The sequence below is a fragment of the Mus caroli genome, unplaced genomic scaffold (assembly GCF_978045245.1).
Source record: "Mus caroli unplaced genomic scaffold, Mus_caroli_1 scaffold_19, whole genome shotgun sequence".
Lineage (NCBI taxonomy): Eukaryota > Metazoa > Chordata > Mammalia > Rodentia > Muridae > Mus > Mus caroli.
In genome coordinates this window covers 1167652-1184445 of record NW_028227274.1, presented here as the reverse complement: position 1 = coordinate 1184445, position 16794 = coordinate 1167652, and the positions used below count along the sequence as shown (strand labels likewise).

Here is a 16794-nt window from a genome sequence, read left to right as displayed (position 1 = left end):
ATTAAAGACGCCAGTTGGGCAATGACCACAAAGAAACATAGAAGGGTTTTGAATGAGTTGAGACAGTGTTCATCAGCCTGGGAACTTTGTCCTAATGAAGGGGTATTGCTTTGTAACACATTTCTCCAGCAACCCTCAGTTTGGTGTAGTCTAGAGCACCTTGCACTCAACAAGCACTACTACTTTCACTTCAGTTTTAGAACAACGCATCTTCAACCAACTGTGGCCTATGGTACAGAAAGCTGTGTACAGGAAACCAGATGTGAACCCTGGAGCAGAGCCATCCTTATCTGTGTATCAGCAAAGGGAGTCATCCCCATATCCAGCAGAACCAACCTGGAAATATCTCTGGGGGCTGATGTCCTCAGGTCACAGCATTGTGGATAGACTCCTTTCATGTGGTCATCAGGTTCCCAGCCAAGCCAATCCAATCTGTACTTGTTGAGATGAAGGCAGTTTAACATTGTATAACATGAGGGACAAGAGGGTGCTGAAATGTAAGGGTTATATAGGAATGGGAAGCTAGGAAAAGGGAAGAGAAGGGAGCCTGAGACATCTAGGGTTGGAGGTAGGGCAAGAAGAGCTGAGAAGAGTCAGGGACTCTGTGAGAGGTATTACAGGGAGAGCCTGGAAGCCAGCATGCACTTTAGTGTGCTAGTAGACACACAGATAGCCATTTGCCTTGAGTTTGTTTTGAACCTGACTGTCAAGTGGAATTTGATAGGTTTAATTCAAATGAATGTCATGAAAGTTGGTAATAAGAACCATGATTTCATCTTTTTGTCCCATCAGAGTTGCCATCATGATTCTACCCAGGATGCAGGAGTGTCCTCTCCAGCAGTGTTGATCTGACAAGTGTTCTCTGGCCAGAAAGAATGGCCACAGTCTCTTGGGGATGTAGGAATTGTCAAACTGGCTGGCAGCCTTTGTCGGTTCTTTAACAGTGTGACTTTTTGACCTTCAGAAGTCTCATTTTTGAACAGACACGTCACAGCTACATCCTTGGAAATCTTTACAACAAAGAAGAAAAGTTTATTCTCTCCAGTCCTTAGACATTGTGAAATGATTTTTCAAGTACTAATATCATCAAACTATTATGACATCATTGAACTCAGGTCAGAGAGAAATGACAGCATGTAAAGGGAAATGTTTACTTTCTTAAAATACAGCTTAGATTCCCTCTCCAATTTTGAGAAGGGACACTGAGAGAAAGCAATACTCAGTACAAGTCTGAGGAGTCATGGAAAGCACCCTTGCACCTGCTGCAGATCAGGAAACCTCACATCCTCTCTTCCACTCTGACATGTCTTTGTTCTCACAGTTCTTCTTCCAGCCCTGCCTGAGAAGGATATAGAAAAGAAGACAGCAGAAGAAAGCACTTCAACCAAATGACTGTAGGTGTAACCTCCAGGGAGTACTCGAAATTTAGCCTGTTTCCGACATCCAAAGTTGCCACTCTTCTATCTCATTTACATCTTCTGTTCTTCCCTCCTCACCCTGTTTTCTCCAAGTCACTGTTTGCCTCACCAACAAGCAAACTACTTTGGTAAGGATGGATCCCTGAGACCCACAGCTCTGACCTACTAAATGGGTAGCCTGATCAGCAGTATTCATTAGACATACAGCTGAAAGAAGCATGCTCACACATGGATCCTGCTCAGTCTTAGGCAAGGTTTCTGCTCAGTTGTCATTCACAGACTATGCTCACTGCTCATTATTATTGATCTCCACCAAATATTGCTGCAGTCTCATTGTCATGAATCTAGAGCAAAGCCAGGTTCCCTGCTGCCTGGTGTATCAATAGATGCTCTTCCCTTCACAAGACAAAGAGACTTTTCCCATACTTGTTTGTACTGTGTTCCTCTGAACCCTCACTCTCATGGGATGAGTATCAACACACCCATGCCTCTTGTTTGGACCACTCTGTAGATAGCAGTATTCCATGTCCACACTAGCCATGATGGGCAGACACACTGTAGGTTTAATATCACTAGCATCACTGACTACACATGCTAGCCCTGTCTCCCAAGGACACACTCACCAATAGTTCATCCCTTGTGTCTCTTTAACAATTTTCTTGGCACAGAGAATGGCATCTGTGAGGTCATCAGTGATCAAGGCTGTAAAGAAAGATGTGAGGGTCAGCAGGGCTTTAGCCATCTGGTGGTCCTTACCCCAGTGTGTCCTTATGCCAGAACCTCCCTCTACAGTTTTCTGGGAGGGATTTGGAAGATCTGTGACTTTCCCTACCAAAAAACATGAATTTCATCAACAACAATACATCTTTTGTTTCAAGGTTGACCTCATTGTGGCCTACATGAGGAGAGAATGGTGGTTGATAAATGCCTAGAAATGACCTCCAAACCTCCTTGATGTAAACATGAGAGAAAAAGTCAAACATCACAACAAACAAAAAAGCAGAAAAGTGTTGAGGTTTTGTCTTTTGCTATCTATTGTAGTGCTAAATGTGAGTTCCCAAGACCTGGTTGTCCCAGAGATGGGAGAGTATGCTTGTTAGACTTTTCTGTTGTAGAAACTATTTAATCCCAACCTGGGGGTTTCTATCCTGCCTTTTGTCATTTAGTTCACAGATAAAAACCACACACAACCTTTATATTTACAGTAAGCTTTAAACAGCACAAGATCTGGTCAAATACCTAACCTCTATGCTATTACAATATTTCCTATCAATAACCCCAGTTATTTCTTACTATTTACTATGTTTTAACTGGGCCAAATTTTTACGACTCTTAAACCATGGCGGCTTCTTTTTCCTCCTGATGCACATTCCTTTCCTTGTGATCCCTCTCAGACCCCTAAACCTGGGAAACCTAAACTCCACCTATGTGTCTTCTGCCCAACTATTGGCTGTTGGCATCTTTATTTACCAATTAGAAATAACTTGGGGCTAAAGTACACAAGTTCTCGCTCATCTCCGGGACAACCAGGTCTTGGGGGCCCACACTTAGCACTACAATAGATAGCAAAAGACCAAACCTCAATACTTTTCTTTCTTCTTTCTTTCTTTTCTCTTTCTTTCTTTCTTTTTCTTTCTTTCTTTCTTTCTTTCTTTCTTTCTTTCTTTCTTTCTTTCTTTCTCTCTCTTTCTTTCTTTCTTTCTTTCTTTCTTTCTTATTTGTTTGAAGTTTGACTTTTTCTCTCATGTTTACATCAAGGAGGCTTGGAACCATTCTGAGGAGAGAATGGTGGTTGCTTGAGTCAGAGGTGAGGCAGCAAGGAGGCAAGGAGGTATTGATCACAGTACAAACTTCCACATGTAAAACATAAGGGTTCTGGAGAGCTAGGGCACAGCAGAATGATTATGTAGTGAATACCATACACCATACATCACACACACACACACACACACACACACACACACACACACATGCACCCACATACTACACTCACAGTCAACATATGTACCACACACCCATACATACCACAACACATACCCTATGCACACATATAACACACAGAGGCATACAAATATCATACCACATATACAACATATTCCTCATAATCACGCCACACACAATAAATACTCTCCCTACACTATACACCACCCCATACCATTTCCATGCACATACATGCATACACCACATACATACACATACACACCGCACACAAAAGCCATTCATGTAGCACACCACCATACATATCCTATGTATCACCCAGTAACTATGAATGTGCCTCTAGTTGAGTGTAGAAATCACTTCACAATATATATATGGATATGAAAACACAACATTGTATACATTCTTTACAGAGAGGTTTTGTGAATTACACTTAAGGCTGGAAAAGATAACACACAGTAAATTTAACACTAAATACATGTGAATCCTCAGCTTCTCAGTTGTCTTAGGTAGAGTTTAGGTGCTTTACCATCTGGTGGGTTCCCCTATCCTGTGTCACACAAAGTCCCACCTTTACACAGGTCTATTGGAAAGCTTTAGAAAAAAGATTGTGAACATGCCAGTGTCTTAATGAGAATTAACTCTCAGCTGTCATCAATGTTTTTTGACACCATTGCCTAACATTTTACAATAGAAAGGCATTATTTTGACTGTCAGAAAAAAAATAACCAGAAAGAAGAAACATTGGCTTGAAATGTTACATTTTAATAAAACATCATAATAGGGAATTGTTTGTTAATTTGCTAGGAGTGGAATTTTTCCTTTAGTGTGCTGGCTTAGTTTTAATAATATTACTTTTCTTAGAAGATTATGGTTGTGACATTTCCTTCAAGCAAATTTATTAAAAATGTGGCTTATTTTGATTTAAAACAAACTACCATTTAACAAGGAAAAAAAAAAAACCCCGAGACTGGATTGATCTGGAGACAGGAGCAGCTGAAACAGTGTGTACAAACCATTGCTTTCAGTTTAGTGACACTGAGAGAAACAGAGCTTTGCCAGCTTGTAAGTCTTGTTTCTAAAAACACACATATCTACAACAGCTACTCATTGCCATCACTTAATTCAATTAACATAATATTTACTGTGTCAGGCATAGTATGAAAATACCCATTAATTCTCAGAACATTCATTTTTCCAGGTACCATCATTGTCCCTATAAACCTAGCTCGCATGCCCAGTGAACGAACCTGATTTTGGAAGGGGCTAGAGATGATGTCCCAAGTGGCATTGATGATGTCCCAAGAGTTGGGAAAGGAACATTACACACTGTGAGGAGGGACCTGACATGTTCCATTCTTCTGTGTAGGAGTACATCCTATGTATGTATCTTAGAACAAGGTTGGTCTTGGAAGACAGTTTGAGCCCTGAATAGGGCCCACTCACAGCAGGATCGGGGGTGTGGATTAGGGATCAGGGCAAAACAGGGGAAGTTATTTGTCAGTTTGGTTAAAGAGCTTCAAATGCACACACTTAGGACTGAGTGTGGTGGGGGCATGGCTGTGATTCTAGCTCTTGGGAAGCACAGGCAAGAAGATTATGAGTTCAAGACCAGCCACAGCTATATAGTAAGTTTGAGCCCAGTCTGGACAACAGAAAACCAATACTGTTTAGTAAATAAGTAAGTAAGTAAATAATAATATAACGTTTCTTGGAAGTGATTGGATTAACTTAGTGTTTAGGGTGCTTGGGGTTGACAACTGAAGAACCAGAGCAGAGCAGAGAGCAGAGCAGAGCAGAGCAGAGCAGAGCAGAGCAGAGCAGAGCAGAGCAGAGCAGAGCAGAGCAGAGCAGAGCAGAGCAGTGCAGTGCAGAGCAGAGCAGAGCAGTGCAGTGCAGAGCAGAGCAGTGCAGTGCAGTGTAGAGCAGTGCAGTGCAGTGCAGTGCAGAGAGAGCAAAGAGCAGAGAGCAGAGCAGAGCAGAGCAGCGTAGAGCAGAGCAGTGCAGTGCAGTGCAGTGCAGTGCAGAACAGAGCAGAGCAGAGCAGAGCAGTGCAGAGCACAGAGTAAAGCACAGAGCATAGAGCAGAGCAGAGCAGAGCAGAGCAGAGCAGAGAAGAGCAGAGAGAGCAGTGCAGTGCAGAGCAGAGTGAGCAGAGATCAGGGCAGAGCAGAGAGAGCAGAGATCAGGGCAGAGCAGAGAGAGCAGAGATCAGGGCAGAGCAGAGAGAGCAGAGATCAGAACAGAGCAGAGACACTGAAACAAAGAAATCACCACATAGGGGCAGCAGAGGGGCAGAAATTGGGAGAGACAGCAGGCTTTTAGAAAGATTCATGACAATAAATGTTTCTGCTTAATTTACCCTAAATAGACAATTCTGTCTAGCCAGAAAGAATAAGAACAGTTCTTCAGGCTCTGCATATAGAGAGATAGTTTACACTACAGTCTACAACTGAAAACAGCAGCAGTTGGTATGCAAAGAAATGCGTCCAGTTAGAGCTTGTCCATGTCCCCACGCCTCCTCCTGCCTCCCAAATAATTGCAACGTCCACCATCCTGGTTTACATCTCTTTCTCTTCTCTGAAGTAACAAAGGCCAATTTAGATACTAATTCAATGAGGACTAAGGTTAGCACACATGGAATACACTCTACCAGCAATCACTTTCTTTCCCATAACCAGCTCTCATTAGCAAAGCCTATGTTTTGAAAGAAAATAAAGATTGCCATTGTATCAGAAAATTAATAAATAGAATGCACATTTATGCATATATATACATATATATATGTTTGTGAGTGAGTGTGTGTGTGTGTGTAAAATTTATATATGTGAAGATTTACTTAGTCCATCTTCTGGTGTCCTAACAAAAAGAATGCTGAGGACTAGACAATTTATAAATAAACTTAGTTTAGAGCATGTTGTTGGGATCTGCTGGCTGAGAACACTTTCTCATGTACCTGATACATGCTCACTCAGGCTTCCCTCCCTATCTTATAAAATCACTAATGGCCAAGATAGGATCTGGATCCTTCTACCCTCATCTAACCTGCACTGCTTTCCAAATACCCAACTTTAAATACCAGCCACATAAATTTTGAGATTGTTTCTAATATATAAACTGGGAGGGGGAATGCAGCTAAATGACAGCAAGTACTTAAAAATAAGTTCTGTCTGAGTAGTTTGAAGAAGGGAGGTGGGGATTTTAGAAATAGTTTTGAAATGAAAGATATTGTATAATTTCTGAAGTGGCCTGAGCTCTATTACACACACACACACACACACACACACACACACACACACACACACACAGTCATGTTGTCATGTACCTTGTAAAGATACCTAATGCCAGTCTCTCCTTTCATGCATATAATGTTATGTGCTTTGTGTAGATACCTAATGTCAACTGGTTTCTAGGGTTTTACAACAATGTGGCTACTTCTATACAGTACAGACAGAAGGACACTGTTCCTAATTACTGCTTTCCTGCCCAACACGGAGGTAGAGCAGTCACTAAAGGCTGATTTAGGGTGTAAAGCCAACATCCCTTTTTCTATTCTAGAAAACCAAGTCCTGCATTTGCCAAGCAAGCCATCTAGGACACAACCCCAGTCCTCCATCCCATGGTGATGTGGAAACAGATATGAACGTTCTTTAGCACTAAGCACCAACCACCAACACTTTAGTTCCCTACATAAGGATTAGCTTGTGTTTCATGGTACATCCTTAGTTGAAGTTGAACAGTATAAAGTGAATAAAGTGCAAGTCAAGTCAAGCACCAACATCTGGAAAACAGTGAAAGCCTGGACACCTGGTTCAGGTACAGGATCGACCTGTAAGAGAGAAAACGCATTTGCCTGCAGTTGCCATGGATTTTTGCTCAAAGAAGACTAGTCTGTGAAAACTGAGATATCAGAAGCCCTGGAGCAAGGACTTATGGAGAGTGTCTGAGAGGCAAGTGGCTCACACCTCAATCTGAGTGAGCCAAGGGTTTGGCTCCCTGGGCCAGGGAGGAACAAATGTCCTGGAGCTGGATACCAACAGGGCTCAGCAGGTTTTGGCTACTCTGGAGGAAGAGACCTCAGTGAACATTGAGGACATTCCAAATAGATGCCAGGAGAATCATGCTTTTATAGAGGATGAACTAGCTGCAAATATCATAGTCTAGAACTATCATGGAATTTAAGGTGAACTTACTTGTCAAAATTCAACTCTCTTGACAGAAACAACAAACTAGACATCCACCAAGGTGCTGCTTATACAAACTATCTACTAGTCAAGAACATCCATTATGTGTAAAAGCAGGTGTCACTACATAACTCATAATAAAGATAAAAAATGTCAATGGAAAGAGAAAATTGAGGTATAAATTGCAGTCTAAAAGAATATCCTACCCAGAGACTAAATAAGGTGTGGGACTGGGTTTAATAGACAAAACACTTCAGAAAAACAGATCAGAGATATTTGAACACAGAATTTGAAGAATCAATGGAAATTACTAAAATAGACCCCAGAAAAGGAAGAACTTGGTGAGCAAAGAGAGAGCATTGAGTGCATAAGGCATGTCCAAGTCAGAATCTAGGAGATGCATACTGAAGAAGAACTGAAAATTTTTCCTTGTCATCTAGAATTTCATGTATATATAGAAACACATATTTTATGCACTTATTTTCACGTTTGAAGCATATTATTCCTGTATGTGTCCTATCTGACCTATGTGTCCTTTCTTTATATGTAAACTATCTCAAGAATGAAGATGAACTAGAGTCACTTTCAGACAGAGAGAGCTGGGCATGCTTGAGGATCCCTCTAGCACAGGAAGAGAAACAGTTGAAGGGACTGGTTGGGAATGAGTCATCCTTATCCACTGCCCAAGAGGACATTGTCCAAGGGATGAAGCGTGCTGAAGGCAGAGCATGTGTGTCACCCAGAGAAAGTTGCCTCTTAGATACAACGTGGCCTGCCAGTTAACTACTTTAGTGAAAAATAATGAAATTCATAATGATGTGCACAGATGGCTGAAGTGAAATACATGGGCACACAGCAGAGAGATACAACATTATAAAGCAAGGATCCCACTTAAGCTACAGATAACTATTAAAAATAAAATAAGCCAGGGGTATCAAAACAACAATAACAACAAACAACAACAACAACAAAACTATAAAAATATTATTTAATTCCAAAGGTAGCCAAAGAAATGGATTCTATATCAAGTAGCGTACTAGACAACAAGTAATAAGGCCTCTAAGTCAGGGTCCAGCAAACATCAGAGGACATGCTGTGAGCATGTGTGCACATGTGTAAACATGTACATGTATGCCTCTTCTGCCTGGAAGTTGACATCATGGGTCTTCTGTCACTTCCTATCTTATTTTTTGAGAAATTGCTTCTTACTGAAATTGTTGCTCACGGATTGCCTAGACTGGTGGCCATGCAAGGGCAACAACATGTATCTTTCCTCACTAGACTAGAGGCAGTTTAGAATTGTAATAATGACCTGGTGGCTAATAGCTGTACAGGAAGTGAGATAAAACTTTTGGGTTTCATCTATGGAGATGGAGAACTCCATAGAGTTCTTTTGAGATAGAGAGGAATGATGGGAGAAGAAATGAGACATGGAAGATTCACCAGTGGACACAGAGGTGAACAGTCAGACCAAAGCAGATCAGAGAGGTAGAACTAGCACATGGCAGGACATAGTGCCGGGATTAGTTGGGTTAAGCTAGACAGAGAAAGTGTTCTAGCTAAAAGACCTAAGCTCTAAAATATTATAAAACCTCTGTGTTGCTATTTATACCACTTGTGGGTCTGATAAAGTTCAGCTTTATTTGTGTCTCTGTTTATCTTCTTCATGAAAAACTTCCTCTAAGAGAGTTTTGAGAAAATTATATGGGGACAATGCTAGAATATTCCTCCATATTTGTATTTACTATGCTCTGCATACCAACAAGCAGATTCACAGAGAAGCCACCAATGGACTTCCATGTCCTCTGACTTACCAAGGTTTAAGTCAGGGTAAACAGTGGTAAGTAGGGGAGGAGGAAGTATGATGAGTCTGGGGTTATTTCCCTCTAGATTTTTCTCTAGGTCACTTGACATAGCTGTGTCCCCAAAGAAATGTCATGTCTCCTTCACAGATTATTTAGTGAGAAACTGGTCATGGCCCTGTGCTATGCATGCTGCTAGAGAAGAAGAGTAATCTAAACCTCATCTTTTATAATAATGACCACCCTGACAAGATATGCCCACCAATGAAATAGTGGCATGAATGTTGTGGAAGTAACCAACCACTTTCTGATAGGATCTCCATGGATGAAACCCATACCTGACACTGTTGACATGGCTGAGAATCTATGGCTAGATGTGTCATTGTCCCTAGGGAGAACTCAATACTATTATTGTACCAAATGGACATAGTATGAAAATGATTCCTAAAGGCTTGTTACTATGCTCAGAGATCCGTACATTGCTTGGTCCTCATCAAAGAAGCTTTCTTTTGAAGCAGACAGCAATTAATATCAAGACCCTCAACTGGTGAACATGAATAGGTGAGAAACTATAGTGCTCAGTCCCCAGTGGGATATCCACACCCCTCCCTGAAAGTCTTGAGATCTTTACAGAAGAGGGGTCAGTCTGAAAGAGCCAGAGGTAATGGATAACTTCAAGGGAATGCTTTTGCAGACACAACAGGACATATACTTATAGAGGTTGTGACAACATGCATGCAGCTGTGCAAGCTCAAGTCAAAAAAGAATCCTAGCATTGAAAGTAGAGGTGGGCATGGGATGTCACTATGAGCTGTAGAATTACTGACATTTGATATCTGCTAGGAGAGTCCATTTTCTTTAATGGTGTGACTCCTGATAGATCAACCACACTCTAGACCCTCCTTCTCAGACTAGTTGGGCAACACAGACTGGACTTATTGAGGGGAGAGAGGGAGAGGGAGAGGGAGAGGGAGAGGGAGAGGGAGAGGGAGAGGGAGAGGGAGAGGGAGAGGGAGAGGGAGAGGGAGAGGGAGGGAGAGGGAGAGGGAGAGGGAGAGGGAGAGGGAGAGGGAGAGGGAGGGGGAGAGGGAGAATGTTGATTGTGCATGGAGGGGAGATGAAAGCATGAATCTGAGAGGAGTTGGATACATAGGGGATATAATCAAAATAAACTGATATCAAAGAATTAATAAAATCGTTCATTTTTTACCATAATTATAAACAGTTTTCTGTGAACTCAGAATACCATATACAAGGTGATTTTTTTTTTTTAGTTTTTAACTACTTGTCTAAAAATGTATTCATTATACTCAACATGTACTAATGATTTGACAAAGGAATTTCTATTGAAGTTACTCTTCTTCAGAATTTTGGACACCTTTACTCTATTACTACCAGTGTTACAGTTGAGAAACGTTACGTTGCTTAATTTTCTGTATGGACCACACACATTTTTTTCCTTAGTGGGAATACATAGTGGATTACATTTCTTTTTACTGTTCTGTTGTTTTTGGAGGATGTGTCTGAGAGTAAGCCTCCATTAGGTGAGTCACACTGTAGATCTTATGTGCTAGAGCCCTAGCCCTTAGTGTGGGTATTTTGGTGTGTCTTATGATGTGAGAGGAAATGGGAACTTGATGAAAGGATTGTACATTTTTCTCTTCCTATCAAGGCTCATATCATTGTATTCTGCAATATTGTTCACTATCTTGTTCATATTTCTCTTGATTTCCTCTTTCTCTTCCTCCCATGTTGCTATGAGAGATGTCTTCATGGCATTTTCCTTCTCTAAGCCTTTGGCCTTTGCTTTCTGCCACCAGTTGCTAAATCCCAAAAGCTCTTTCTTCATTCTGGTCTCAAGATGCTCCTTTCCCGTTGTTCTAGTTTTATTAATGACCCCTGATGCATAGTGGCTGCCAAATAGGGATGAGATCATGTGCTTTTCTATTGATGCTCCCAACTGACCACAAGCATGGTGGCATTGGCATCACAGCTTTTCTTATAGTGCTGTGAAAGGGTTAAAAACATGCATTGGCTCATACAAAGAAATGAATGCATGGATGCTCTCTCTCTCTCCTCTCTCTCTCTCTCTCTCTCTCTCTCTCTCTCTCTCTCTCTCTCTCTCTCTCTCTCCTCTCCAAGACAGGGTCTCACTATGTAGCTCTACCTGCCGTGGAACTCACTATATAAACTAGACTGTCTTTGAACTCACAGAGAACCATGTGCCTTTGCTTCCTGAGTGCTGGGATTAAAGGCAAGTATCACTATACCCAGCTTCTTTCACACTCTATTCCAATCATGGGAAGGTGCTGCCTACAATTAGGGCACACCTTTCTTTCTCAGTTAAACTCAGTGAATACCTTCATAAACATGCTCAGAGGTATGCGTCATTAGTGCTCTAGCTGCCTCTCAAACCAGTCCAGTTGATAATTGAAATTAGCCAAACCTTCGGGCATACCATTATTCAGCTCTGGGTACAGAAAATGCATCGATCTAATTATCTCACTTAACAGGAAGTCCTATGAACAAGCTGTTAGACAATGCTAATGAGACTGACCTAGACCTAGGAGGATTGAGAAAAGTCTTACCTGCAGGAAGAGAAAGGTATAGGTGGTTTGAGCACAGAAGCGATAAAGCTGAAAAGGAATCTTCTGCATGCTGTCAATAGTCCTCTACTGTAGGACAGCACAGATTTGGTTTGAATAGATCTGAAGGAGAAGCAGCATACCTGGGCCCTGACAGAACAGTGTTTTATGTTGAGGGCTAGGACACAGTCAGGGGTTGCCTCATAAGGCGGTGGCAGTTCTGCATTACTGCATTAATGTCAAGAATCAACAATTCACTAGATCAATCAATGTGTGATTCAGTCTTCCATTCATGCAAAAATATTGTTGCTTGTCTTTGAAGGTACAAAAGATCAATTAAAACACAGTTTATTTTCTGTTCCCAAACATTTGGCCAAAAGTATTTTCTGACTGACTTCAACTCTGTCCTTTATTGTTTCTGTTTGTGTCTTTAATAAGTGAGTATTTTTTTGACCACCAACAAATGTTCTAGGTATTGGGAACATGTCAGTGATTGAGAGAGGGAGAGAGAACACAGCAGTCTTCCCAGATCTTTCCTGCTTGCTTCATAACTGGATTTCCTCTTCTCTTGCTCTTCCTCCTATGTCCAACTTCTCTCCCTATATCCAGATCCTCCCCCTGTGTCTAGCTCCTCCCCCTATATCTAGCATCTGCTTCTGTGACCATCACTGAAGACTTGCTCTCACTACAGTCACCACAGTGATGCTTAGCTGGCATCTTCTTTGACATACTTCATGCCCTTTTTGCAAATCACTCCTTAGCCCAGCCACCACCTACCCCTCAAACAGCAGTTTCCAGCCTTTCCTATGTTTGCCATAGTTCTTTAGTTTCCTTTTCTTCTCCATAAGAAGAGTGTCTCTGTATTCCCCTCCACCTAAACATTTTCATGTGTGGCTCTTTGTTTTTGCCATTTCCTTTGCCTAGAATGATTCTTGTCTCTGGATTATCAAATCCTGCATATCGTTCATATCCCAGGTTAGAGGTTTTCATAAAATCTTTTTGAATTTTTTGGTAGAGCTAGGGATTGACCTTAAGGTTGCCAACATGTCAGACAAGTACTATACAACAGTATTCAGCCCTGGAATTTCCTAAAATATCAGTTTTCTCTGGAGCCCATCAACCAATCCCCATCCTGCCTAGCCATGGACTTAGCTTTTGTATGAGTACACACTCTCTTATTCACTGGGTAAGGCTTGGAGAAGCAGAACATGCCTTTATTGCTTTCTTATCTCCATACTGGCCACACATATGTCCCTTAATAATGGAAGCAGAGGAGCAGAAAGTGAATCCTAGATTAATTTCTACTCTTTAAGAAGTGGAAATTGAGCCTTTTTCTCTTAATCCACTTGAGGAGACAGTCCTGTGCATAAAGAAGATCAGCTCTGGTATGCCCTTGGCAAGGAATGCTTTCCATTCCTGCTGAAAATTGGAATGTTTCAATACATGAAAAGACCTAGGTCATTTGTTCAATCTTGTCTTCATGGAGAGTTTACTAAAAACCACCCTTATAGGACTAAGATATTTGTGTATATACACCACAAGAAAGCTCCAGAGGAGCTACAGAGCAGGCCCTGGAGCAGACTTACTTGTGAATATGACCTCTTAGTTTTAAAGCAGATAAGGCTGTATGTCCTTCAATCTACTTTCTTATCTCTGCCCCTGAAGCAGATGGATCTGGGCAATCGGAAACAGTACCTGAGCAGGCAACATGGCAGTGATTCTTCTGATGCTTTCTTGCATTTCTGCACCATGTGAAACTGTTTATCTGGAAAATGCCATAGTCAGTGCTTCCATCCTCCAGGACATTCTCGGCTGTAGTGTTGTAGTGGCTCTCATAGTATGCCATGCAGAGCCCTAAATGGGGAGGAAAGAATTTTGTCTCAGCTTGCTCTATGAGGTGAAGTTCTTTATACATGCTCCCAGCAGACCTTTGGGCAGGATGCACAAATAAAAAGTACCATCAGGATACAGAGATGTGTACAGGATCAGGGTGCCACACCAGAACCTGCACAGTAGCCAATAGCTGAATCTTATCTGGAGCAGGAAGCCTAGACTACTCCACACACTGGGATGGGTGACTTCGCTGTTCTTTTCCCTCCCTGTGGTCATGAGTACAGGACCATAGCAATGGCAAACCAAGGGCTATGGGAAGAAGAAGGATAAGAAAGTGCAGTTTGGGAGAACATGTGAAGAGCTAGCGGCCATCTCTGGTAGGAGTTGGCCAAGCTGGAGACTTCCAGGTGGAAACATAGAGGGGCCCTATAGCACCTCATAGCAGACTCCAACACTCAAAAGTGGAGTGAGGCTGTAGGCTTGGGAGGAATCTCACAGTTTCCAAGGGCAAATCCCGCGTAATTGTCCAGGCCGGCCTTGGCAAAGATTTTTGCCAATTTACATCGAGTGTAGATTTTGGATTCTGCGACTATGCTGAAGCTGATAATTAGGGCGAAGACACCAACAGCCTTCATCCCGAAGACCCGTTGGAAGCAGAGCCTGCCAAAGATCAGGAGAGCAGTCAGACATTGATTCACACCTCCCCTCCCCCCAGAGAGCACCAGTAATCAGTAAGAATTTCAGAATATAGTAATCCTGGTGTGAGCACCCCGGATTTAGGACTTTCTGATTGAGGGTTCCCTGTCCTGGGTAGTTCCTGTCCATTTTCAACCATCCTGAACCTCTATCATAGAAAAAGGAGAAAACCACGTAGACACAGTACACAGGGCAGGAATAAGACTGGAGATTCTTGCTGCTATGTCTTTAGAATCAAACAGAAATAAGCCTTCCCTCATTGACATCCAAGAGGAAATCATGGCACTTCCAGATTTTCACCTTAACTCTCTATATAGAAAAGAAACAAAGAACACATTGAGTGAAGAGTTCCCTACATATGTATTCAGAATTATCTTATTGCATAAATGAGACATAGGACGTCTGGTTTGGTGAAAGGTCTATTCTCTGTCATTCTCCTAGTTTGATGCTTTTCCAGATGGAAAGGTGTTGCTTCAAATATATCAACCTCTCATCTGACACTACAAATGGATGGCTTTGTTTGTTTGTTTGTTTGGTTGGTTGGTTGGTTTGTGAGGGGTCTCCACACTATTACTCCAGTCAAGGTACCTGTATGTTTGGCCTGATGGATTAAAGTGGGGAGAGAACAGTGTATCACATGAGTGGGAAATGTTGGGAGATGAGGAACAGGGACAACAAAAGAAGCTGGGGAAAAATTATTTAAAGTGGGTGGAGAAGCAAGAGTTGCCCTTCTTGCTGGTGACTGGCTTACGACAAGATCTCCCATACAGACAATTCCTTCTTTAAGCAGCACTGCTTTGATGGAATGAGGCTGATGTGAGGTTTTTGATACCTACTTGGGACACTGAGTCAAGATGTGTACAGTTTTATCTATTGTTGTTTTCTGCACCTGCATAGAATTTTTTCTAAGCTGCTCGTTATTTCCATAGAGAGAGGTAATGTTAAAAACCTGGCTCTGTGTGCAAGCATAGACTGGGAGAGAACCACAGAGGGGCTTTCAGTTTCTAAGCCACAGAGCAACTAGGTGCTGGTTAAGGACAAGGCTTGCAAACTAGATATAGTTTTCCAAGTAAGGTTTTATTGGAACCTTGGTCTGCCCATATGGTGATATACTGTGCTTGACTGTTTCCACAGTGCAGTTTCAGGCCCAAGGAACCATGCCAGAGTGTGAAGGCCACCAGATATACAATACTATCTGTCTCTTCATAGAAAATGTGTTGGTTTGTGGCTTTATACAAGATAGAGAAAGGCAGATAAATGATGTGTCAGATGCAGAGCCTACAAATCGAGTCAGGCTTCATCCATTGTATCAGAGTCTGCTGGCAGACAGCTCAAGACAGGAGCCACAGCAATGGTAGCCCCAAGCATACTGTTCAGCAATGCTGAAGGCTTCCCCTTGCTGAGCTGGCCAAACAGCTAAGGCTCTGCTCTTACAGAGAAGACAGATTTCCAGTGCTGTCCATAGTCTATTTTTCTAAGTGATGAATTGAAGGAACCTGGTTCTACTTACTCAGTCAGTGAGTGGTAGTTTTCAGGACCTTCCTGAATCCCCTGAAGCCATTCCTGATTCTCACAAGGCACACGTGATCCTTCACTAACTCCAGGACTTCTCCCTAGAGCCTTGGCAAAGGAAGAATTCTTATGTCCTTTGTTTTCAGCTGACTGGAGGTTCTAGAACCCCAAAGTTCTGAACAGTCTTGTTGGATGTCTGGTCCATTAGACAGCTTATCCAGGGCCTCCCATGCAAGTGAGATAATCTCTCTAAAATGGCATTCCAACACCCATAACTAAGTGGGCAGGAATCCCAAATTCTAATTACAGGTTCCTATACTTCCATGCTTTACCAATTATCTATCTATCTATCTATCTATCTATCTATCTATCTATCTATCTATCTATCTATCTATCTATCCACATGTGTCTTATTTTAAAAGATAGCACTTAAATTAACATAGAAGACTTTAACAACATAAAATGTGTTTGCTTTAAGCAAACTGCTATTAATAAAATATTTTTAGAAGATCAGGAGAATTCAAGTAGAAATTAATAGCATCCAAGAGACAGGAATACAATTTACAAAAGTGCAAAGAAGTCCCAGGCTGAATAAAATACTTGTCACACAGTTAGCATCTGTAGTAGTTTGAATATGCTTGGTCCAGGAGTGGCCTTGTTGGAGCATGTGTGACCTTGTTGGAGGAAGTGTGTCCTTGTGGGAGTGGTCTTTGAGAGTCTTGCTAGCTGGGTAGAAGATAGTCTTTTAGCTGCCTTCAGATCAAGATGTAGAACTCTCAGCTGCTTCTCCAGCACCATGTCTGCTAGCATGCTGCCATACTTCCTT

General features: G+C 41.9%; 1 protein-coding gene across 1 annotated transcript; it reads right to left on the bottom strand.

Moving 5' to 3' along the window:
- Positions 1-1103: 1103 nt before the first annotated feature.
- LOC110284997 (lysozyme-like protein 1) lies at positions 1104-16062 on the bottom strand. Its single transcript, XM_021151007.2, has 5 exons — positions 15967-16062; positions 14257-14420; positions 13623-13781; positions 2042-2120; positions 1104-1339 (listed from the first exon to the last, which is right to left on the bottom strand). Exons 2-5 carry the CDS (start codon positions 14393-14395, stop codon positions 1270-1272), a joined length of 447 nt encoding a protein of 148 aa, XP_021006666.1. The 5' UTR covers positions 14396-14420; positions 15967-16062; the 3' UTR covers positions 1104-1269.
- Positions 16063-16794: the final 732 nt, after the last annotated feature.